This window comes from Anomaloglossus baeobatrachus, chromosome 3 (assembly GCF_048569485.1).
Source record: "Anomaloglossus baeobatrachus isolate aAnoBae1 chromosome 3, aAnoBae1.hap1, whole genome shotgun sequence".
Lineage (NCBI taxonomy): Eukaryota > Metazoa > Chordata > Amphibia > Anura > Aromobatidae > Anomaloglossus > Anomaloglossus baeobatrachus.
The window spans coordinates 491,037,185-491,063,432 of NC_134355.1; the positions used below are offsets into that span (position 1 = coordinate 491,037,185).

A 26,248-nucleotide genomic window follows, 5' to 3' on the forward strand; every position below is an offset into this window, starting at 1 on the left:
ATGTCCATTTTGGTGGACAACCATGTCTTGGTAGGTTTCCAGTTGTATCATACTACTTTCATTTTTGGATGTTGGATTGAACAGTGTTTGTGACCTGTTCAGAGCTTGTGATTTTTTTTTTTTTAAATAACCTAACCTTGCTTTACTCCTCTCCACTAATTTATCCCTGACCTGTCTGGTGTGTTCATTGATTTTTATGATGCTGTTTGATCCTTAATGTTTTCAATGAAACCTCTGAGGCCTTCACAGAACAGCTGTAGTTATACTGAGAATAAATTACACCCAGGTGGACTCAGTTTACTAATTATTTGACTTCTGGAGGCAATTGGTCACTCAGTATTTTATTTAGGGGTGTCAGACCACGGGGGTCTGAATACAAATACACGTCACAATTTTCAGATTTAGATTTTTTAAAAAGAAACATGTACAAAGGACTGCTGATAAGTCTTTGGCTTTGTGATCTTTTTTGTTTCTATGGTAACGAATGTTACATCATATGAAAGCCTTACGTGTCTAATATATGTTTTCCAAATTTTGTGTTTGTTGCTTATGGCAAGTGTTCTACGCACACGGGGAAAAAAAATGGCGGAGTCTGATGTGATATTCACAGCAACTAAGAGCAGAGGAGTGATAAAATTTTTGTTTCTGCAAGGAAAGTCCGCGAAGGATATTCATTGTGATATGTCGCAGACATTGGGGGCATCAATGCCCTTCATATTCCACAGTTAAGAACTGGGTTGCCAAATTTAAAACTGGCCACTTCAGCACCAATGATGAGGAACGTCCTGGACTACCGAGAGCGGTTGTTGTTCTGGAGATCGTCGATGCTGTGCACAACCTTTGGAGCATTGATGAATTTCAGCTAAAGCAATAGCAGACATCATGGGGATTCCCCGTGAAAATATTTGTCATTATCCATGAACATTTGGACATGAGGAAGCTATCTGCAAAGTGTGTCCCCAAATGTTTGACAACAGATCAGAGAAGCATGCCAGTGAAAACATCCATTTATCAGTGTTTCCGGACTGATAAGAACTTCCTGGATTGACTAGTCACTATAGGTACCGTCACACATAACGAGATCGCTGCTGAGTCACTGTTTCTGTGATGCAGTAGCAATCTCGTTATGTGTGACATCTACCAGCGATCAGGCCCCTGCTGTGAGATCGCTAATCGTTGCCGAATGGTCCAGGCTATTTTCTTCAAAGGCGGTGTCCTGCTGGGCAGGACACATCGCTGTGTTTGACACTGTGTGACAGGGTCACAGTGACTGCAGAGATCGTTATACAGGTGACTACTGCGACCTGTATTGTTCCTGCATCGTTGGTAAGGTCTGACTGTTTGACATCTCACCAGCGACCTCCCAGCGACTTACCAGCGATCCTTATCAGGTCATATCGTTGTCTGGATCGCTGGTAAGTCGTTGTGTGTGTGTGTGACTGGGCCTTATGGTTGAGACCTGGATTTATTTGTTTGACCCTGAAAACAAAGAGCAGTCAAAAGAGTGGAGGCACAGTGATTCTCCTTATCCAAAGACATTCAGAGTGCAAAAATCAGCCACTAAGGTGATGGCATCTGTGTTCTGGCATAAGGAGGGCGTGCTGCTAGTGGACTACATTCAAAAGAGTTCCACCATCAATGCAAGGTATTACGTTGAACTTTTGGATCAATTCAAGTCAGCTCCGAAGGCCAAAAGGTGCGGCAAGCTGTCTAAAAGAATCTTGTTCCTGCAAGACAACGCCTCCGCTCACACTGCACAAGCGACCACGGCAAAACTGGCAGAGCTGGGCTTCCAGCTGGTTGACCACCCACCTTATTCACCAGATCTAGCTCACTCCGACTATCATCTGTTTCCAAACCTGAAGAAACACCTCATGGGTATCAAATCTCACACCATTTCTGATGACATGGCTGCTACGGATGCCTGGTTTGAGGCACAACCGAAATCCTTCTTTTTGCTAGGCTTACAGAACTTGGAATACTGATGTAAGAAGTTGTGAGGAGTATGATAGAAGACGATGAGAATTATGACAGTTATTCATGTCAGTAAGCTACTCCATGATGTCACCCCCTCCCTTTTCCTGCTGCTTGGAGACCCAGCAAAGGTAAAACTCAAGGTGTCAAAATCCAATTAGGACGGCCCTTGATCCAGCACACCCCCTGGAGAGTGAATTGTCCTACACAGGAGGTGGGAGGGAAGCTCCAGGTTTATAACCTAACATCAAAGGTCTCCTCCAGACAATTCGGAACAGTCTGTAGAGTTTCGATATTTGGGGGTACATCGCCCCCACAGACAAGACAGGCACATTTTCATACTCCTGAGGGCCAGATGCACGTAACACATATTTCGGCAACCCTGTATGATGTGCGTAGCCCTCAATAATTAATATCTGACCACAGGAAGACCGCAGAACCCTCATATTTCCTATCAAAACGGAGATCAGTTCACGACCATCAAAATGAGGGTCATATTTTCCGGGTGAGAAGTTCAGGGGCAGAGTTATGCTGGGAAATATAACGTTAGGTTATTCTCAGCTAACAGCAGGGGGAGGGAATTCCCAGCCAGGATGATGTCACGAGGGGGGGCCGTGTGAGCCCAGGACAGAACAGATAAAAGCTAAGGGCAGAGGTCCATGCTTTGTATTTCTTCTGGGGGTCACATGCTTCATTCATGTAGTGGAGCATACCTGAAACATCCCTGGCCCCACACAGTACCCTCCTGCATGGGCCAAACCCTCAACCCTAAGGTAATTGATACATCTGTATGCTTGTTTGTGACCGTGTCTTATTTGTAAATGTATTCTGACATAGTGTTTGTGTGTGTGTGTGTATATATTATATTTCCATATTTCCAGAATCCGCCCTTTCCTCAATTCGCAATCTACTAAAATGCTAGTGCATGCCCTCATAATCTCCCGCCTCGACTACTGTAACATCCTCTTCTGTGGCCTCCCTGCCAACACGCCCGCCCCTCTCCAGTCCATCCTTAACTCTGCTGCCCGACTGATCCACCTCTCTCCTCAATACCACCCCGCTTTTCCCCTCTGCATGTCCCTCCACTGGCTTCCAATCTTCCACCGTATCCAATTCAAACTACTAACACTGACCTATAAAGCTGTGCATAATCTCTCTCCTCCATATATCTCCGAAATAATCTCCCACTACACTCCAACACGTCACCTCCGGTCCTCCCAAGATCTCCTTCTCTCCTTTCTCATTCGCTCCTCACGCAACCGACTCCAAGACTTCTCCCAAGCATCCCCAGTCTCCTGGAACTTGCTGCCTCAACACGCATGTCAGACTATCACCTACCCTTGCAAGCTTCAAACGGAACCTGAAAACCCACCTGTTCGGGAATGCCTACAATCTACAATGAACTCACTGCCGCTCGACCACCGTGCGGAGCTGCCGCCCGACCACCGTGCGGAGCTGCCGCCCGATCTACACCCCACCTACTGTCTCCTCCCCATAATCTTATAGAATGTAAGCCCGCAAGGGTTGGGCCCTCTTCCCTCTGTACTAGTCTGTCTACTGTAACTTGTATATGTATTTTGTATGTAACCCCCTTTTCATGTACAGCACCATGGAATTAATGGTGCTCTGTAAATATATATATATATATATATATATATATATATATATATGTGTATATAATATATAACACACTATGAAGAAAAAGACATGGATCGCACATCCCAAAAATACAATGATCTAAAGCCGCTAGGCAAAAAAATAAATAGAACATGAGGTTCTTTTGTTACCATTCTGATCAGATTGTATTAAGCCCACTGCCACGTCACGGCAAACCTCTTGAGTGGGTCCCTAACCTGACCTTTTTGTGCGGCACTGTGCACTGACCACCACCGCAGCGACAAAGCGCCAGCAGGGCGGGCGACCTGGTGCCTCACAGCACCCATGCTGCAAGGCGAAGCCCCCAAGGTTCCAGGCCGCACCGCCCCACTGACACGACACCACCACAACAGCAGCCACCACACAGCACCAGCACACAGTGAGAGGAGCTGTGCACTCACCTCCCACTGGCTCCCATATGTGGACTGGGAGCAAAAAGAAGGCTGACCCCTCTTGCAGTCTCCTGCTGATTAAAATCACCTGTGCCAAATGGGGAGAGTGCAGATCCAAGCAAAAAAAAAAAAAAAAAAAAAGAGAGGGATAGAATGTTGTATAACACACTATGAAGAAAAAGACATGGATCGCACATCCCAAAAATACAATGATCTAAAGCCGCTAGGCAAAAAAATAAATAGAACATGAGGTTCTTTTGTTACCATTCTGATCCGATTGTATTAAGCCCACTGCCACGTCACGGCAAACCTCTTGAGTGGGTCCCTAACCTGACCTTTTTGTGCGGCACTGTGCACTGACCACCGCCGCAGCGACAAAGCGCCAGCAGGGCGGGCGACCTGGTGCCTCACAGCACCCATGCTGCAAGGCGAAGCCCCCAAGGTTCCAGGCCGCACCGCCCCACTGACACGACACCACCACAACAGCAGCCACCACACAGCACCAGCACACAGTGAGAGGAGCTGTGCACTCACCTCCCACTGGCTCCCATATGTGGACTGGGAGCAAAAAGAAGGCTGACCCCTCTTGCAGTCTCCTGCTGATTAAAATCACCTGTGCCAAATGGGGAGAGTGCAGATCCAAGCAAAAAAAAAAAAGAGAGGGATAGAATGTTGTATAACACACTATGAAGAAAAAGACATGGATCGCACATCCCAAAAATACAATGATCTAAAGCCGCTAGGCAAAAAAATAAATAGAACATGAGGTTCTTTTGTTACCATTCTGATCAGATTGTGTGGTGGCTGCTGTTGTGGTGGTGTGGTGTCAGTGGGGCGGCGCGGCCTGGAGCCTTGGGGGCTTTGCCTTGCAGCATGGGTGCTGTGAGGCACCAGGTCGCCCGCCCTGCTGGCGCTTTGTCGCTGCGGCGGTGGTCGGTGCACGGTGCCACACAAAAAGGTCAGGTTAGGGACCCACTCAAGAGGTTTGCCGTGACGTGGCAGTGGGCTTAATACAATCTGATCAGAATGGTAACAAAAGAACCTCATGTTCTATTTAATTTTTTGCCTAGCGGCTTTAGATCATTGTATTTTTGGGATGTGCGATCCATGTCTTTTTCTTCATAGTATGGTGTATATAATATATATAATATATATAATATACACCATACTATGCGTATGCGTATATAGTATACGCACCATACTATGCGTATACTATATAATATATATAATATATATATATATATATATATATATATATATATGTATACCGTGTTTACCTGAAAATAAGACGTCCCCCGAAAATAAGACATAGCAGGAGTTTTCAGGGATGCTTTAATATAAGACATCCCCTGAAAATAAGACATAGCTGCGGTCAATAATGAAGTGTCATGAAGCGGTGAAAGAGTTAAAGACACTGCAGGGCACTTCATTATAGGCAGCGGGCACCCCCAGAAGAGAGAAGACAGAAGACCCCGCAGTCATACTTACCAGACACCGACCGGGAGCAGGTGAGCGCATCATGGTCCTGCAGCGGCGGAACACACACACACGCACACACATAAGAACAGACACACACACCTCACACACACACACACCTCACACACACATCAGATTGCATCCACACACTCACAACCTCCGGCGATATTGATTGCTTCTCGGCGGCGATTCTGTGCACTGTGCAGTGACCTTCCAGGACCTGTGGTATCTCCGCATGTTTTGAGTGTGTGAGCGCATATGTGCGATATCGTGTGTGTGTGTGTGTGTATGCGATCGGATATGTGCGTGTATGCTGTCTGATGTGTGAGTGCGTTCTGATGTGTGTGTGTGTGTGTGAGTGTATGCGATCGGATCTGTGAGTGTTGGCAGAGGACCACGGCGTGCAGCACAGCTGCTGGAACCGCCCACCGGAGAGCACAGGGAGAAGTGGGGTGTGTGTGTGTTAGTGTATGCGATCAGATGTGTGCGTGTATACTGTCTGATGTGTGACTGTGTGTGAACGTAAGCGATCGGATCTGTGAGTGTCGGCAGGAGGCAGAGGAGCACGGCGTGCAGCACAGCTGCTGGGATCGTGGGGTGGGTGGGAATAAGTGAGGTGGGTGTGTGTTTGTGTGTGAGTGAGTGTGATCTGATGTGTGTGTGTGCGTGTGAGATCTGATGTCAGCCAGACGCAGGGGAGCACAGCTGCAGGGAGATCACAGGGAGAAGTGTGTGTGTGATCTGATGTGTGTGTGTGTGATCTGATGTGTGTGTGTGTGATCTGATGTGTGTTTGAGAGATCTGGTGTGTGTGTGTGTGTGTGTGTGATCTGATGTGTGTGTGAGATCTGATGTCAGCCAGACGCAGGGGAGGCGTGCAGCGTACCTGATGGGAGATCACAGAAGGATCTGGGAGCCATACAGACACCCTGGAACCGGGGGAAGTCTGCTTTTTGTGGGGGGTAAACTTACCCCCAACCATGTCTCCTCGAGAATAAGACACCCCCTGAAAATAAGACATAGTGCTTTTTTCAGGGCAAAAAAAAAATATAAGACAGTGTCTTATTTTCGGGGAAACAGGGTATTAAAAAAAAAATATATATATATATATATATATATATATATATATATATATATATATATATATATATATATATATATATATATATGTATATATATATATATATATATATATATATATATATATATCTCTATCATATATATTCTGTAAATTCCATATTGTATAAATTGTAGTTTCTAGTGTGCCCTTACGGCAATTAAAACATATATAATTTAATCTTGGGATGTTCTGTTATCTCGATCCTGAATTTCACGTCTGTGTGTTCAGCATAATAGTTATCGTAATCAATTGGTGGCAGCGAGTTTATGCCAAGGATCATTGTGGGGCGACCCGTGAGATCAGGGGCGGATTAGATATATTCCGCCGCAGGAGTCGGGGGAATATATACCTTTCACCGGGAACCCTTCAATCATCAGCATAGTAGAATAGCGGCCTCCTTGCTTATTGTCTGGCAAATCCATAATTGGCCTGACTATAAGAGGAGCGCTAGAGAGCGAGTCTCGTGCTTGCTCGGTCTTTCTGGTGAAAGGGGGGCTGTTCCTTCCTCTTCCTACTCCCCTTTTCATGACATATTGCTGGCAGCGGTGGGATCGAGATAATAGTGTGTGTGTGTGTGTGTGTGTGAGACCCATACTCCCAGACACTAAAGACTGCCAGTAGCAGCTGTGGCTGCTGGGGTCTTAAGACCAGCTGAACACTAGAGTGTCAGAGTGCAGATACTGTAAGGTGTGTGGGTGCATCAGGTGGCAGTTTTGTGTCAGTGACCAAAGTCTGCAAGAATGGCTGAGAGCACCAGGAGCAAAGCTAAAGAACGGGCCAATGCTATGGCCGGAGCCGAAGAGGTGGAGGACGGTGCTGTGGGCAGCGATGATGAGGTTGTCCATGAGTCCTCCAGGAGCCCAACGCCCGATAACCGCTCTGCAGAGGACATCACATAACCTGGCAATTATGGACAAGGCGAGGAGGAGCCCACCCAAGGGTCCTTAAGGAGCCAGATGCCAGTCCACCACCCTGCAGTGGAAAGTGAATCACCAGGCACTGCAGTGGGTCGCTCATCCTCTGGCTCTACAGCGTGCCGCAGATAACCACTTGCCAATCCACCGAACCTGGCAGGCTCGGATGCCCTTCTACAAATGGCTATGGCCCTACTCCAGGCTGGAGACCGGGAGGGCTACCAGGACCTCATGGCCGAGCACAAGGCAGAGCGTGAGGCTGCGGAGCGAGATCGACAGGCAGAGCGTGAGGCTGCTGAGCGAGATAGACAGGCAGAGCGTGACCACCAGCTGCAGCTAGCTCAGCTCCAACCCTCATCATCCACCTGTGACAATCGAGACACCAAGCTTTCAAAGGTTTGTGTTGAGGACTTCCCAGTGCTGGAGAAGGATGGAGACTTGGACTCTTTTCTGACGGGGCTGCAGGCAAGTCCGTTCAAAGGCCATCTGGACAAGGACCAGTGGGCCAAGTACCTGACCCCCCCCGTTTAAGGGGTAAAGCCCTGGATATCCTTAGGGACTTGCCTGCTGAGGCAGATCAGGGCTATGACACCATCAAGCGGGCCCTGATCCAACAGTACAACCTTACTCCGGAGTCCTACCGCAAGAATTTCCGGATCCTGCAGAAGGGACCAAAGGACACCTGGGCTGACCACCGGCGGGCCCTTTCCAGAGCTGCCGACCACTGGACCCAAGGCCTGCAGCTTACCACCGGACTGGAGATCCTGGATTTGTTCATCACGGAACAACTCTTGTGGAACTGCCCTGAGGATCTCCGCCAGTTCATCTAAGACCAGAAGCCAAAGGGGTCCACTGCTATGGCCGCCCCGGCAGATGACTACACCAACAATCGGGCCCCTGAGGCCAAGAGAGCGTCCGCCAGCAGCACCTGGAGAGGGGGGTAAGATGAATCTTGCAACTGCCCCACCTGCCCCTAGACTGCAGGGGGTGTCCCCCTCGACTCCCCTCTCCAGGTCAGTGGCAGAACCAAGATGGTGCCACCAGTGCAACCAAACTGGACACTTCAAGGCCATGTGCCCTCAGCACCCCAAGGCCCCGTGCCCGTCCCAAAGGTCGCCCACGGTGATGTGTGTGTGTGGGTGGGGGTGGTGGTAGGTCCCTGGACAACTTCCAACCCGTCACCATCGGCCGGTCTATGACCATGGGACTGCGAGACACCGCCGCTAAGATGACTCTGGTACGGCCTGAGATGGTGTCCCTTCCCCTCCCCCAAGACTTGGTACCCGGAAAAACCCTCGCTGCCTCTGGGGTTGGAGGCATTGAACCGGCGCTGACCGTCGTCAAGGTTTATTTGGATTGGGGCGAAGGACGAGGGGTGAGAGAAGTGGGAATAACTGATAGGATTCCCGCAAAAGTGTTACTTGGGACAGAGTTGGGGTGGATAACCTCCCAGTTTGAGGCCCCCGAATTCCCAAGGGCTGATCTTTCAGCCAGTACTGACATACCCCCTGGCGATGTTGTGTTATCTGTACATGATGTAAGGAAGGAGGGAGTGAGCTCTGGGTCTTCTGCTTACACTGACACCACAGACACACACACAGCTGCAACTTTGACAGGAGGGGAGGGGGTCGGAGAATGGTGTGACAATGCCTTTACAAGTAATTAGCCAGTGAGCTGGGATCTGTTGCCCTCTGGAGGGATAAGCAGAAAGCAGAATACTGCAGGGAGAGAGCCAGTGCATGAGGTGGGGGCAACCACAGCAAATGCGGGGTCCCCAGAGATTTCTCAGCGGGGTTCTGTTGCTGCAGGGGGGGAGGGAACAGGCAGGTGAGATTGGGGCTAGCCCAGGAGCGGCAGTGCTCCCAGGTAGGATCTCTGTGCAGGGTTCCCCCCCCACCGGGGTGTCAGGAAGCCAGGTAGATCTGCCTGAACCGGCGACTTGGTCAGGAACGGAGGAGAAGCAGGCACGACCCACGGTAACAGCGGCTGTAGCCGCGGTCACCCGCAGTAGGAGTGCCAGAACACAAGGGGCCTCCCGGAGGTCCGATAGCTCTTCCCCTTCTAACCAAGTGGCAGCAGAGTCAGGCGGAGGCCAGGACACAGGTCCCTGGGTACTGACCGAAGATGTGACAGTCTCGACGATTCTGGCCACATCTAGTCAGGGGTTTCAGGCAGTGTTAGAAGCTGACGACAGCTTGAAAGCTCTTAAGGAGCAGGCGGCACAGCCGACCTCGGACTCTGACCCGGAGCGAGTGGTCTGGGACCAAGGACGGCTGTACCGAGTCACGGTCCAGCAGGGTTCACCAGAGGTGTGGCCCAGGGACCAACAGTTGGTGGTACCCTATCCATTCCGGACGTAGTTGTTGCAGATTGCACATGAGATTCCGATGGCCGGACACCTAGGGATCGCTAAGACCAAGGCCAGGTTAACCCAGCATTTCTACTGGCCAAAAATGGGGGCCGATGTGGTTGCCTACTGCCGGTCGTGTGACACCTGTCAGAGAGTGGGGAAGGCGGGGCCACGCCCCAAAGCCCCACTGGTAACTTTGCCCATCATTGATGAGCCTTTCAGGAGGGTGGCTGTGGATCTGGTCGGCCCGCTGGCCATCCCCAGCAGCTCCAGGAAGTGCTTCATACTGACACTAGTAGATTATGCCACCCAGTACCCTGAAGCGGTAGCCTTGTCGTCCATTCGGGCTGACAAGGTGGCCACCGCTTTGCTGGAGATTTTCTCCCGAGTGGGTTTTCCCCAGGAAATGCTCACTGACAGGGGGACCCAATTCATGTCACAGCTGATGGAGTCCCTCTGTAAGCAAATCCAGGTGCAACATCTGGTGGCCAGCCCGTACCATCCACAGACTAATGGGCTGTGTGAGCGGTTTAATGGCACCTTAAAGCAGTTGCTTAAGATGTTGGTCAACTCTCACGGGCGTGACTGGGAGCGGTATCTCCCACATCTGTTATTTGCTTATCGGGAGGTTCCACAGACCTCAACGGGATTCTCACCTTTTGAGCTCCTGTACGGGTGACTTGTGCTGTCTCTGGTGAAAGAGGTTTGGGAAGGGGATTTGGCCACCCCTGGAGTGTCGGTCATCGAGTATGTTGTGCGCTTCCGGGAAAAAATCCAGGCCTTGACGCAGCTGGTGCATGACAATGTGGCTCAAGCCCAGGCCGATCTGAAGCATTGGTACGACCAGAATGCTTGTGAGAGGACCTACCAAGTGGGTCAAAAGGTGTGGGTGCTGATCCCCGTACCACAGGATAAGCTTCAGGCAGCCTGGGAAGGCCCATACCTCGTGTACCAGCAGCTCAACCCTATAACGTACCTGGTCAGCATCGACCCTGCCCGTGGAAGGCGGAAGACCTTCCATGTGAACATGATGAAGGCACTTCATGAGCGGGGAGGTATGTGCACTCCCCGTGTGCAACCTGCCCGAAGAGGGAGAGGCGGAAACCCTCTTGGATATGCTCGCCCAGGTTAGGGCGGGTGGATCCATCGAGGATGTGGAGGCTGGCCACCAGCTTTTGGAGGACCAACGGTCCCAGCTGTGGGCCACCCTACACTTCTTCCAGGAGTTGTTTACCAACCAGCCCAGAAGGACTGAGTTGGCCATCCATCACGTGAACACTGGGAGTCACCGCCCGATCCGGCGCTCAGCATTTCTGGTCTCCCTGGAGGTGCAGCAGCACATGCATCAGGAGATTGACAAGATGCTGAAGCTGGTGAAGGGGTGATCCAGGCATCCAACAGCGCTTGGGCCTCGCCTGTAGTCCTCGTCCCAAAGGATCGAACCACTTGGTTCTGCGTGGACTACAGGGGGTTCAATGCTGTCACGGTCGCCGATGCGTACCCAATGCCACGCATCGATGACCTGCTCGATCAGTTGGCCGGGGCTCAGTACCTGACCATCATGGATCTGAGCCGGGGATATTGGCAGATCCCCCTGACTCGCGAGGCCAGGGAACGCTCTGCCTTTATTACCCCATTTGGATTGTACGAGTCCACGGTGATGCCATTCGGAATGAAGAATGCTCCTGTCACTTTCCAGCGGTTGGTAAACACCCTGCTCAAGTGACTTGAAGGGTACGCGGCCGCATACCTGGATGACATCGCCTTCCTCAGTCCCACCTGGGAGGATCACCTAAATCATCTAGCTTAGGTGCTCAGGCGGATCCACCAGGCAGGTTTGACTATCAAGCTGGGGAAGAGTCAGCTGGGCATGAGTAAGGTCCTGTATCTGGGTCACTGGGTAGGCGGGGGAGCTCTGAAGCCAGAGCCTGGGGAAGTGGAGGCCATCACATCCTGGCCCACCCCCAGGACCAAGAAGCAGGTGATGTCCTTCTTGGGGACCGCCGGGTACTATAGGAGGTTTGTTCCACACTATAGTAGCCTAGCAAAGCCCCTGACGGACCTCACGAAGAAGAAGCTACCCTCCGCAGTCAGTTGGACAATGGACTGCGAGACAGCCTTCCGGGCTCTCCAGGTTGCCCTGTCCAGCTCCCCGGTGCTCCAGGCAGCCGACTTCACGCGGCCGTTTGTAGTACAAACCGACGCCAGTGACTTCGGCCTCGGTGCGGTGCTCAGCCAGGTGGACTCTGCGAGCCAAGAGCACCCAGTCTTGTACCTGAGCAGTAAGCTGTTGCCGGGGAAGGAGGCCTACTCCATGCCTGGACATAGTGTGGGCTCTGCAGCGTCTGCAACCCTACCTATACGGGCACCGCTTTATCGTGGAGACGGACCACAATCCCCTCAGCTGGTTACACACAGTCTCCGGGGCGAATGGGAGGTTGTTGCGATGGAGCCTTGCACTTCACCATTCGCCATAAAAAAGGCCGTGACCACGGTAATGCCAACGGGCTGTCCCGACAAGGAGAGGTCGTGGACTGACGTGCAGGGGAACACAGGAATGTGCTGCCCCCCTAGCACCCTCTAAAGGGGGGATGTGTGAGGAGTATGCTAAAAGACGATGAGAATTATGACAGTTATTCATGTCAGTCAGCTACTCCATGATGTCACCCCCTCCATTATTTTGCTGCTTGGAGACCCAGCAAAGGTAAAACTCAAGGTGCCAAAATCCAATTAGGACAGGCCTTGATCCAGCACACCCCCTGCGGAGTGAATTGTCCTACACAGGAGGTGTCAGGGAAGCTCCAGGTTTATAACCTAACTTCAAAGGTCTCCTCCAGACAATTCGGAACAGTCAGTAGAGTTTCGATATTGGGGGTATATCGCCCCCACAGACAAGACAAGCACATTTTCATATTCCTGAGGGCCAGACGCACGTAATACATATTTCGGCAAACCTGTATGATGTGCATAGCCCTCAATAATTAATAACTGGCCACAGGAAGCCCGCAGAACACTCGTATTTCCTATCAAAACGGAGATCAATTCAGAAGTTCAGGGGCAGAGTTATGCTGGGAAATAAAATGTTAGGTTACTCTCAGCTAACAGCAGGGCGAGCGAATTTCTAGCCAGGATGATGTCACAAGGGGGGCCGTATGAGCCCAGGACAGAACAGATAAAAGCTAAGGGCAAAGGTCCGTGCTTTGTATTTCTTCTGTGGGTCACGTGCTTCATTCATGTAGTGGAGGGATACCTGAAACGTCCCTGGCTCCACACAGTACCCCCCTGCATCGGCCAAACCCTCAACCCTAAGGTAATTGATACATCTGTATGCCTGTTTGTGATCCATAACTTACCTGTAAATGTACTCTGACCTATATTTATATAGTCTGTAAATTTCATATTGTATATATTGTAGTATCTAGTGCGCCCTTATAGCAATTAAAAATATATAATTTAATCTTGGGCTGTTCTGTTATCTCGATCCTGAATTTCACGTCTCTGGGTTCGGCTTAATAGTTATCGTAATTGATTGGTGGCAGCGAGTTTATGCCAAGGATCATTGTGGGGCAACCAGTGAGACCAGGGGAGGTTTAGATATATTCCGCCGCAGGAGTCGATGGAATATATACCTTACTCTCACCGGGAACCCTTCAATCATCGGCATAGTAGAATAGTGGCCTCCTGGCTTATTGTCGGGCAATTCCATAATTGGCCTGACTATAAGAGGAGCGCTAGAGAGCGAGTCTCGTGCTTGATCGGTCTGTCTAGTGTAAAAGGGGGCTGTTCCTTCCTCTTCCTACCCCCCTTTTCGTGACAAAAGTGTGTTGTCATCAGTGGAGAGTATGTGGAATAAAAGTAAAGTTTCATCATCCAGTCTCATTTCTTTCTGGTTAAAGCCAAAGACTTATTAGCTGCCCCGTATCATTTTGTTTACTCTTCACAAATACTTGCTACTTAGTGTTTGCGGATCACATAAAATCCCAATAATATACATTTAAGTTTGTAGGTGTAATGTGAAAAAGTTCATGGGGTAAGAATACTTTTGCAAGGCACTGTATATAAAATACATATTCCTGACATTAATATGTAAAAGGCATGCTAGATAAAGACTTGCAATGTTGGTTAACGCATTGCAGACTTAGTATTGATGGAAGCATAAAGTGAAGGTGTTCTTGCACTGTACTTTAGATTGCTGTCTCTTCTCTTTTTTTTTTTTATTCATGGATTAATGTCAAGTTAATTCCTTGTCTGTTACTTCGCACTCTCAAATGAACCCCTGGTGACCGGCAAAGACTATGTATGTAGACTACAAGGCGGTATTAGATCTCTTGATTGGGATTTGCATATTGTGTTGGACTGGAATAAAAGCTATTTGTACAGGTATCCAAAGTTGTTTACGGTTTCTTTTTAATTCAGTTATTTTCTGTTAAAAAAAAAAAAAAATTGAATTGGTTTCCTCAGATAAGGGTGATTCATAGATTGCTGGTACACCAATTGATGCCCAATAGTAGCACTAGTCAATGTAGACATAATCCATAATACATGCCCTCATTTAAGTTTGTTTTACCGAACCATGGTGCAGAAAATAGTATGAAGATTTCTTTGTCGCTCTATTGGGAGACCCAGACAATTGGGGTGTATAGCTTCTGCCTCCGGAGGCCGCACAAAGTATTACACTCAAAAGTGTTAAGCCCCTCCCCTTCTGCCTATACACCCCCCGTGCTCCCACGGGCTCCTCAGTTTTTTGCTTTGTGCGAAGGAGGTCAGACACGCACAGCACAGCTCCACAGTTTAGTCAGCAGCAGCTGCTGACTATGTCGGTTGGAAGAAAAGTGGGCCCATATAGGGCCCCCAGCATGCTCCCTTCTCACCCCACTCTTGTTGGCGGTGTTGTTAAGGTTGAGGTATCCATTGCGGGTACAGAGGCTGGAGCCCACATGCTGCTTTCCTTCCCCATCCCCCTCAGGGCTCTGGGTGAAGTGGGATCCTATCGGTCTCCAGGCACTGAGACCGTGCTTCATCCACAACTCCTGTGGAGCCTGCTGGATAGGAGCCGGGTACCGTTCAGGGACATGGCCCTGCTACGTGAAGGTACTCTGTATCCCTGTGGGGACCGCGCACGGCAACACCTCAGCTTTGCTGGGTGTGCTAGTGCAACGGGAACCGTGGCACTGACCGGGTTAAACTGTGCCATTACACACTCAGCGTCGCTGAGTGTGTTTATATGTAGGGGCTACCGCGCTAACCGCCGCTGCCATGGGAAACTGCGGCGCGGCTGGGACTTGTAGTTCGCCGGGGACTTCGGCGTCGGCCGCGCTTTTACGGCGGCCACGCTTATACTCGAGTCCCCGGCTTGCTTGCGGCCTAGTTTCCCTTTCTCCCGCCCTCAGCCCTGACAGGCAGGGGGAGGGCGGGACGCTGCACGGAACGAGCAGCACTGAGGGCTGGAGTATGATTTCCATACTCCACCCCCCTCACTGTGCACAGTGTGAGCACCTCGGCCACGGCTCCCTCCTCTCGTCAGGACGCCGCAGCCATTTCCTGTCAGCTCCTACGACGCTGCAGAGAGGGACAAACCCTGGGAGACCCAGACACGGTCTCTGGTAGCCTCATAACCGCTTTAGGCGGATGGTAAGCAGCACCTGTGGTGCTAGCCCCATGGTGCTGTAGTGTATTGATACATTATTTGTTTATAGTATATATTTTACACTGTATGAGCACAGTTCATTCTGGCTATATACCCTATTGTGTTACTCAGGGCGCCCACAAAAGGCAGGGGTGCCAAAACACAGGCTTATTATGCTGCCTGCGTCACTTGTACGACCCAGCTGCCGGCAGGTTACATTGACCCTCATTGTGTGCATTGTTGGGCCCCTGTGACACTTCTTCAGCCAGGGCCCCTGCTAAGAGGGGCCCAGGGGGAGCCACCTGTTGACACTGTCCTAGTGACTGGGACGGAGTTTGCAAAACTCTCTGAGACTATGGCTAAGATACTAGAAGCCTTGCAGTCCAGGCCGGTATCTCAGCAAAGGGACTCTGTTGAATCATTGTTCCCTGGCCCCCCTCAGTTGGACCAAGTCCTCCCGGGGTATCTCATACATCCCAGGCTGAGGGTTCTGACTTAGACCCCAGCCCCAGACCGACTAAGTGGGCTCGCTTAGAGTTTCCCTAGACATCATATTGTTCAGGGTCTCAGCGGGGGGAATCTCTGGTTGATGATGCGGAGACAGCTGATCAGGATTCTGATCCTGAGGGCGCTCTCAATCTTAATACTCCAGACGGGGACGCCATAGTGAACGTTCTTATTGCGTCCATCGATCAAATGCTGGATATTTCTCCCTCAGCTCCTCCGGCGGAGGAGTCAGATTCTCATACACCGAGTATGTTTCTAGACCACTCTGATTTCAGAGAGGCACTCCAGAATCATCATGCTTGTCCAGATAAGCGTTTTCTAAGCGCCTTAAGGATACACGTTATCTTTTTTCCCCTGACGTGGTTAAAGGTTGGACTCAGTGTCCCATAGTGGATCCTCCAATCTCCAGACTGGCGGCTAGATCCATACTTGCAGTGGAAGAGGGGGCCTCGCTCAAAGATGCCACCGACAGGCAGATGGAGCTCTGGTTGAAATCCATCTATGAAGCTATCGGAGCTTCTTTTGCCCCAGCATTCGCAGCCGTATGGGCGCTACAAGCTATCTCAGCAGGTCAAGCGCAAATTGAAGCAGCCACATGCACGGCCGCGCCACAAGTGGCATCCATTACCACACAGACCTCGGCAATTGCGTCTTACGCTATTATTGCTGTCCTGGACTCTGCGAGCCGTACGGCGGTCGCGGCCGCCAATTCGGTGGTACTCCGCAGGGCCTTGTGGCTACGGGAATGGAAGGCAGATTCTGCTTCCAAAAAAGCGCTTAACCAGTTTGCCAATTTCTGGCGACAGGCTGTTTGGCGAGCGTCTGGATGAAATCATCAAACAATCCAAGGGAAAGGATACATCCTTACCCCAGCCCAAACAGAACATACCCCAACAGAGGAGAGGGCAGTCGAGGTTTCGGTCCTTTCAGGGCGCGGGCAGGTCCCAATTCTCCTCGTCCAAAAGGTCTCAGAAAGGACAAAGGAACTCTGATGCATGGCGGTCTAAGTCACGTCCTTAAAAGGCCACCGGAGGCGCCGCTAACAAAGCGGCTTCCTCATGACTTTCGACCTCCTCTAGTAGCATCCTCGGTCGGTGGCAGGCTCTCCCGCTTTTGCGACACCTGGCTGCCACAAATGAAAGACCGCTGGGTGAGAGACATTCTGTCTCACGGTTACAAGATAGAGTTCACCTCTCGTCCCCCGACTCGATTCTTCAGGTCATCCCCGCCTCCCTAGCGAGCCGAGGCTCTTCTGCAGGCGCTGCGCACTCTGAAGGCAGAAGGAGTGGTGATCCCGGTTCCTCTTCAGTAACTGAGCCACGGTTTTTACTCCAACTTGTTTGTGGTCCCAAAGGAGGACGGGTCTTTCCGCCCGGTCCTGGACCTGAAACTGCTCAACAAACATGTAAAAACCAGACGGTTCAGGATGGAATCCCTCCGCTCCGTCATCGCCTCAATGTCCCAAGGAGATTTCCTTGCATCGATCGATATCGAAGATGCTTATTTCCACGTACCGATTGCTCCAGAGCACCAGCGCTTCTTGCGCTTCGCCATAGGAAACGAACACTTGCAATTCGTGGCACTGCCGTTCAGCCTGGCAACAGCCCCACGGGTTTTTACCAAGGTTATGGCTACTGTAGTAGCGCTCCTACACTCGCAGGGTCACTCGGTGATCCAGTACTTGGATGCTGATCAAGGCACCCTCTCAAGAGGCATGCCAACGCAGTCTCGACGCTTCCCTGAAGACTATCCAGGGTTTCGGGTGGATCATCAATTTTCCAAAGTCAAATCTGACACCGGCCCACTCGCTGACATATCTTGGTATGGAGTTTCATACCCTCTCAGCGATAGTGAAGCTTCCGCTGTTCAAGCAGTAGTCACTTCAGAAAGGGGTACAATATCTCCTTCAAGGCCAGTCACACCCCTTGAGGCGCCTCATGCACTTCCTGGGGAAGATGGTGGCAGCAATGGAGGCAGTTCCCTTTGCGCAGTTTCACCTGCGTCCCCTTCGATGGGACATCCTACGCAATTGGGACAGGAAGACGACGTCCCTCGACAGGACCGTCTCCCTCTCTCAGGCGACCAGAGCTTCCCTTCGGTGGTGGCTTCTTCCCACTTCATTATCGAAGGGGAAATCCTTCCTTCCCCCATCCTGGGAAGTAGTCACGACGGACGCAAGTCTGTCAGGGTGGGGAGCGGTTTTTCTCCACCACAGGGCTCAGGGTACGTGGACCCAGCAAGAGTCCTCGCTTCAGATCAATGTTCTGGAAATAAGGGCAGTGTATCTTGCCCAGAAAGCGTTCCAGCAGTGGCTGGAGGGCAAGCAGATCCGAATTCAGTCGGACAATTCCACAGCGGTGGCATACATCAACCACCAAGGCGGCACACGCAGCCGGCAAGCCTTCCAGGAAGTCCGGCGGATTTTGATGTGGGTGAAAGCCACGGCATCCGCCATATCCGCAGTTCACATCCCAGGCGTGGAAAACTGGGAAGCAGATTATCTCAGTTGCCAGGGCATGGACGCAGGGGAATGGTCCCTTCACCCGGACGTGTTTCAGGAGATCTGTTGCTGCTGGGGGGTGCCGGACGTCGACCTCATGGCGTCCCGGCACAACAACAAGATACCAATGTTCATGGCACGGTCTCGAGATCCCAGAGCTCTGGCGGCAGACGCCTTAGTTCAGGATTGGGCGCAGTTTCAGCTCCCTTATGTGTTTCCTCCGCTGGCACTGTTGCCCAGAGTGTTACGCAAGATCAGGATCGACTGCCGCCGCGCCATCCTCGTCGCTCCAGACTGGCCGAGGAGGTCGTGGTACCCGGATCTGTGGCATCTCACGGTCGGCCAACCGTGGACACTACCAGACCGAACAGACTTGCTATCTCGAGGGCCGTTTTTCCATCTGAATTCTGCGGCCCTCAACCTGACTGTGTGGCCATTGAGTCCTGGACCCTAGCGTCTTCAGGATTATCTCAAGACGTCATTGCCACTATGAGACAGGCTAGGAAACCAACGTCCGCCAAGATCTACCACAAGTCGTGAAAAAATTTTTTCTGTCATGGTGCTCTGTTCAGGGTTTTTCTCCCTGGCCATTTGCATTACCTACTTTTCTGTCCTTCCTTCAATCTGGACTGGAAAAGGGTTTGTCGCTCGGCTCCCTTAAGGGACAAGTCTCAGCGCCCTCTGTGTTTTTCCAGAAGCGCCTAGCCAGACTTCCACAGGTACGCACGTTCCTGCAGGGGGTTTGTCACATCGTTCCACCTTACAAGCGGCCGTTAGAACCCTGGGATCTAAACAGGGTTCTGATGGTTCTTCAGAAACCACCATTCGAGCCAATGAGAGATTTTTCCCTCTCACGACTTTCGCAGAAAGTGGTTTTTCTTGTAGCAGTCACTTCTCTTCGGAGAGTGTCTGAGCTAGCAGCATTGTCGTGCAAAGCCCCTTTCCTGGTGTTCACCAGGACAAGGTGGTTCTACGTCCGGTTCCGGATTTTCTCCCTAAGGTGGTATCCCCCTTTCATCTCAATCAGGATATCTCCTTACCCTCTTTTTGTCCTCATCCAGTTCACCAATGTGAAAAGGATTTGCACTTGTTAGATTTGGTGAGAGCACTCAGACTCTACATTTCTCGTACGGCGCCCCTGCGCCGCTCGGATGCACTCTTTGTCCTTGTCGCTGACTAGCGTAAAGGGTCACAGGCTTCAAAATCAACCCTGGCTCGGTGGATCAAGGAGCCAATTATCGAAGCTTACGTTTCGGCTGGGCTTCCGGTTCCCTCAGGGCTGAAGGCCCACTCTACCAGAGCCGTGGGCGCGTCCTGGGCCTTGAGGCACCAGGCTACGGCTCAGCAGTTGTGTCAGGCGGCTACCTGGTCGAGCCTGCACACTTTCACGAAGCACTATCAGGTGCATACCTATGCTTCGGCGGATGCCAGCCTAGGTAGACGAGTCCTTCAGGCGGCGGTTGCCCACCTGTAGGAAAGGGCCGTTTTACGGCTCTCTTACGAGGTATTAATTTTCCCACCCAGGGACTGCTTTTGGACGTCCCAATTGTCTGGGTCTCCCAATAGAGCGACAAAGAAGAAGGGAATTTTGTTTACTTACCGTAAATTCCTTTTCTTCTAGCTCTAATTGGGAGACCCAGCACCCGCCCTGTTTTTTTGTGTACACATGTTGTTCATGTTGAATGGTTTCAGTTCTCCGATATTCCTTCGGATTGAAGTTACTTTAAACCAGTTTATAATTCTTTTTCCTCCTTCTTGCTTTTGCACCAAAACTGAGGAGCCCGTGGGAGCACGGGGGGTGTATAGGCAGAAGGGGAGGGGCTTAACACTTTTGAGTGTAATACTTTGTGCGGCCTCCGGAGGCAGAAGCTATACACCCCAATTGTCTGGGTCTCCCAATTAGAGCTAGAAGAAAAGGAATTTACGGTAAGTAAACAAAATTCCCTTCTTTGTTAATGTCTACAAGGTGTCTTCCATGTGAGCTTTTGAGTTTGATCACATACTCAAGATTGTATTATCATTTTATCTGATGCAACTACTACACAAATGGAAAATCTACGCCAGTAGTCTTATTGAAGTGAATATGAATGTTGTCGGCTGTACAACGTTTCCCATTCGCTTCTGTTTGGCTAGAAGCAAAGTTATAGAAGCAGTCAGCGGCCAAGTAGGCCAAAGCCAAAAGCTCTATTTAGGCTTTGCTGAGTATGTGAAGGCTGCCATTTCGGCTTATTACAAAAATGGGTGGAACAGACTCTCGGCAGGTTAGATATAGTAAATACATTTTAACGTAATTTCATATACTAATTTTAAAATTATTTATTGCTTTCTAGGCTGGAGCAAAACAGATTGGGGTGGAAAGGGAACATGAAGCGCCACAAAGAGATCAGGGAGATAATCATGATGAAAACTATGAAGAAGAAGAGGAAGAGGAGGAAGAAGGAGCAGCTGGAGCAAAAAAGAGGCGAGCTGAGATGTGACGCATGCATAGGACTCAAGCGTGCGATTTCCGTTGCAAATTCCAAGCTGGCCTTTCTAAGTCATATTCTTTTTGTATTTTTGTATTAGAAACAATGACACATTTATATAAAGCTGTATTTTATTATATGATGATGCTTCTTTTATTAACTTTAAGCTTTAGCAAATACTTGTTAATGCACCACCTTATAAAAGCCATGTCGAGCAGCTTTTTTTCTAAGTGGAGAACTAATAGATACAAGATTAAGTTCTCCTATATATAAAAACATGGTAGTACTGCGTATTACCAATAAATAGACCAGGACCTAGAATTTGTGCCTTACAATCCTTTTTATGAGAGGGAGTGCAGACATTCATCTGCGATATTTATTATTTATAATACATGCGGTAATCAAGGTAATGTCTTGTAATCTTTGCGGTATTGATAGTGACGTGTAGAAAAATAATTTAGCTTGAAAAGGCTTAAACCTGAGGTTCAACAAAGAATTGATGGGGTGAACATAAGAATAAAAATTGTGCAAAGGAAAAATGGAGATGGTATTAATTGTGATCAGTTTCTCATTTTGAGAAATGCCTTCTATTTGCTGATTGATCGTTAGTGAATCCATTGTTTTCTTTGCACTATTTATATGCACCTCCTCCGAGGAGCCCTGTTGTTTTCATAGCTTTCCCAGGAGTATATTTTCTGTTTTAATAGCATGTATTTTTTTATTTTGCTGGCAAGCAGCATCCACAATTATATGGTCAATGCGATGTTATGCAAGTAATACGTTTTCCTCAAGGAAAATCTGTCTTGAAGTTACAATTTGTCTTCTTCATATACTCACGAGGGAACAGTTTTCCATCACCTTCAGATCATTCACATCCTCCAAAGAGTAGCTTTCTGACTTCAGACTTCACACTTTCAACACAATGTCATAAGGGTCTTTCTGTGTTCCTGTGATTCGACAGCTGCAGCCACACATTATGTACAGAGGTGAGAAAGGGTCCCAAAAATACCAAACAAATGCGGCTTTGGATGTCTGTAATCTACAGTTGCTAACTGGCAGAAAACTATGCTTTTTCATTTCTACCTGTCATGTTTTCGATAGGATTTTTATACATTTTTATTGTTACGAGCAAAAAGATAATAATGAATTCACTTAACAAAGGAGGATTTAACAATTCCTGCTCCATTGTATACTGGCGAATGCCAATGTTGAGGATGAAGCACCTAAGCAATTAATTTTTGCAAGAGGCTTATTTAAAAGTTATGGACACGAGGGAGGGGGGCATTTATTTTCCTTAAATGTATGCATTCTGGGCTACAAATCATACTATTTAATTTCATTAAACATTTTGCACAGTTTGCCTCCTGAATCCTCTGTTTTGCACAGCCTATAACTGCAGAATCCGTCAGAGTATTCATTCTGATGGGAAAGTTTGTAATTCTTTTATCTGTCTTTTTCTAAGCTCCTCTCTGCTGATTTAGGACCACAGAAAAACTGACAGTTGAACTGAACCTTGTGGTCACAAATCCGCTCAGAGGAGCTCAGAAAAAGATATAGAATTACAATTTCTTCCATTAGAACGAACTGACTTACTGATTCTCAGTTCATTCATTCTGCAGCCAACAATGTGCAGGGAAACAAAAAGCCTGGAAAAGTCAAACGCTGCAAAATATTTAACGAAAGTTAATTGCAAAAATGATTTTTAGCTTAAAATATGTATATTGTAAAGGGAAAAAAAAGCACCTAAAGGTATTCATGGGCTTTAAAACCTTCCATAGACAAGCTCTTCTAATCTTACAAGACGGTAATGTGATCTTCTCAAAATATATAGCTCATGCACAAAACCATTATATGTTTGTATTCAAGCACAATCAGATCAACCGTACAAAATATGACTATTATTTCTTACAGGGAATCTGTCACCAGGCTTTTGCTACCCCATCTAAGAGTCGCATGATCTAGGGGCAGACACTCTGGTTCCAATGCTATATCACTTACTGGGCTGGTTGTAGCAATTTTGATTAAAATCTGTTTTCTGTGTTGCAGATCTACCAGTTCTCTGTATGTTGAGCTCTGTATAACCCCGCCCACACCACTGATTGGCTGCTTTTTGCCTAGGCACAGTTTACATAGCTGTCAATTGGGTGGGGGTGTGGTTGGTCTACCTAGCAGCTGGTTTACTAGTCCTTTTACTGATAAATATCCTGCAGATAACAGACATTTTATAAAAACTATACCAAGCATCCCAATAAGTGACACATTGCTGGAATCAGGGCTTCTTCCCCTATATTGTGCTGCGTTCAGATGACGTATCAAAATTCTGGTGTCAGATTCTCTTTAAATTTCATTTACTTGCTGTATACATTTTGGCTACATTGGTGGGCCATAAACACACATGCATAGTATATATACACAGCAGTCAATCCAGCACCAGTAGCGGCACAGTAAACATTTTTTCTTTAAGTTTAAGAACCAGCTGCTGTGGTTATGGATGCCAAGATGCCAGTTATGGTACAGAAATTGTACATGTGATCTCTGTGTCGAAAACTCCAATCAAAAATGAACGTTGCGGCTGTGCTTTATGGGAGAATTATCCATGGGGCAGAATAATTTGTAAGGCTGTGTTCACAATTGTAAATTTTGGTGAAAGATTTTTTTCCCAAATGTTTTTAAGATAAATTATTTTTTTTCTCCAAAAACAAATGACATCAGAGGGAAAAGAAATAACTTTTTCTTTTGGCTATGCATCCTTTTCTTACCTTTGCTGTGACACGTTCCTGTTTGTGCCCAAAACTACAGTCCCCTAGAAGTGTTAATGTGTTATAGTTATTATTAAGAGTGTCAATGCTTTAAATGAGTACATACAGCTCTGCGGATGGTAAAAAGGTTGCAAATGGTAATTACTGTGCTGTATGTTGACTATAGCACTGCCTAATCAGCAGCAATTCAGATTATGTAAATATATTTACATACTGTATGAGGCCGTCACCAGACAGGAGTGTGGTTTCTAAAATTATCTGCTTACGGTCTTCCACAGTATTTGCACAAAGCAGTTTCAGTAATGGTTCTGAGTAGATTCTGGATACATGTCATAAGATTAATAGTTATTGATAAATGGGAATTATTTTCTGTCAGGGTGGTGTCTGTAAACGTATTGGTCCATCATTCATTCTCCCCGAACCATGGAAAGCATGAATCAGAGTCTGGCTCTTTTAATGCGGCTGTGTATGTTTTACACTAAATTGCTGTGGCGTTTTAGGAAAAGCAAAAATTGATTTTCTGGTGGGCTTCTCCCTGCCCCAATCCTTTTGACGGACAAATCTCTCCCTATGTGCCCTCTTAGGGGGAGACTTGTCAGTCAAGGGAATACTCGCAGGGAGAAGCTGTTGGTAACCTGCTTCAGACTAGTCATCTGAGGCACATAATTCCCTGTTAGCATTTTAGGGTAACATGAAGAATAGACAGGCACTGTAATTGAAGAATAATCCCTGGAATTTTATTCCATGATATCTATGCACAGGAATAGAATGACAAATGCCGCGTTTTGGCTTAGCACAAATAATTTTTGAAACCATACAAAGGCTTGTGCCAAGCTGAAACACGTAATTTGTCATTATATTCCTGTGCATGAATATAATGTAATAAAATTCCTTGATTTATTATTCTTCATTCGATTGGAATGCCATTCTATTCTTCATGATATGAATTGTGCTTGCCTTCCATTGACTCGTGAACTTTCGCTACTAGAGTGCCGCCTAGAACTTATTAGCATTTTAGGGTCAAACATATGTGGCTGCAGTAAGGCAGCTGTACTCTGATTCATGCTGCCCTAGGTTTGTGGAGTGTGAAAGAGATGACCGGTTCCCTTTTAATGTGTTTTCTTTTCACGTATTGTATTTGGCAGGTATATAGTTGTTTTCCTTCTTGGTATACTGTAAGGTCATACAAAATACAAGCAAATGTGCAGACATAGCTGCTTCAACAAATGCATGCGTTACCCAAAATAAGACAATGGTGGAGAACCTTCCGTAAACTCCTGTATTCTGACGTTCCATTGTTATCCATGTTCCAACACAGTGATGACCGTATGCCTCTATAGTGACACACCCTACTGAAGAGCAATGGGAACAGTTGGTTGTCAGTTTGTTATATTTACAAAAGGAATGAATGCATAACATTAGTAAAGTGTGCAAAGAATTATTTAATTACAAGTGTTCACCAAAACTGATATGTTCGAGGGCTATTACATGAAAAATTTGCATTATGTGGCAGTGATAATTTAGGTAAAGGGACCTTAGGGGTGCTTCACACACAGCGAGCTCGCTGCCGAGATCGCTGCTGAGTCACGCTTTTTGTGACGCAGCAGTGACCTCATTAGCGATCTCGCTGTGTGTGACAATGAGCAGCGATCTGGCCCCTGCTGCGAGATCGCTGCTCGTTACACACAGCCCTGGTTCGTTTTCTTCAAAGCCGCTCTCCTGCTGTGACACACAGATCGCTGTGTGTGACAGCAAGAGAGCGACAAATGAAGCGAGCAGGGAGCAGGAGCCGGCGTCTGACAGCTGAGGTAAGCTGTATCCAAGATAAACATCGGGTAACCAAGGTGGTTACCCGATATTTACCTTAGTTACCAGCCTCTGCAGCTCTCACGCTGCCAGTGCCGGCTCCGGCTCTCTGCACATGTAGCTGCTGTACACATCGGGTTAATTAACCCGATGTGTACAGCAGCTAGGAGAGCAAGGAGCCAGCGCTAAGCAGTGTGCGCGGCTCCCTGCTCTCTGCACATGTAGCTGCATTACACATCGGGTTAATTAACCCGATGTGTACTGTAGCTAGGAGAGCAAGGAGCCAGCGCTCAGTGTGCGCGGCTCCCTGCTCACACTGGTAACTAATGTAAACATCGGGTAACCATACCCGATGTTTACCTTAGTTACCAGTCTCCGCAGCTTCTAGACGGCGGCTCCGTGCAAGCGCAGCGTCGCTTGCACGTCGCTGCTGGCTGGGGGCTGTTCACTGGTCGCTGGTGAGATCTGCCTGTTTGACAGCTCACCAGCGACCATGTAGCGATGCAGCAGCGATCCTGACCAGGTCAGATCGCTGGTCGGATCGCTGCTGCATCGCTAAGTGTGAAGGTACCCTTACTCTAAAGTTGTTTGTAGCCGTAAATAAATTCTCAGATACTTAATCATCTTCTGTCCTATATATAGCGCTAACAATGGACAACAAAGACACAGAAGTTGACCGTTTTGATTTTCTAGAACTGAAGATG

General features: G+C 48.6%; 1 protein-coding gene across 3 annotated transcripts in view; it reads left to right on the top strand.

Moving 5' to 3' along the window:
* Positions 1-25,557, top strand: part of GOLIM4 (golgi integral membrane protein 4) — a 200,489-nt gene extending 174,932 nt beyond the window's left edge. For all 3 annotated transcript variants that reach the window (XM_075340652.1, XM_075340653.1, XM_075340654.1), the window contains one exon: positions 20,845-25,557. In XM_075340652.1, the coding sequence (XP_075196767.1) occupies positions 20,845-20,991 (147 nt within the window). In that variant the 3' untranslated portion in view covers positions 20,992-25,557. The remainder of the gene's footprint in view (positions 1-20,844) is intronic.
* Positions 25,558-26,248: the final 691 nt, after the last annotated feature.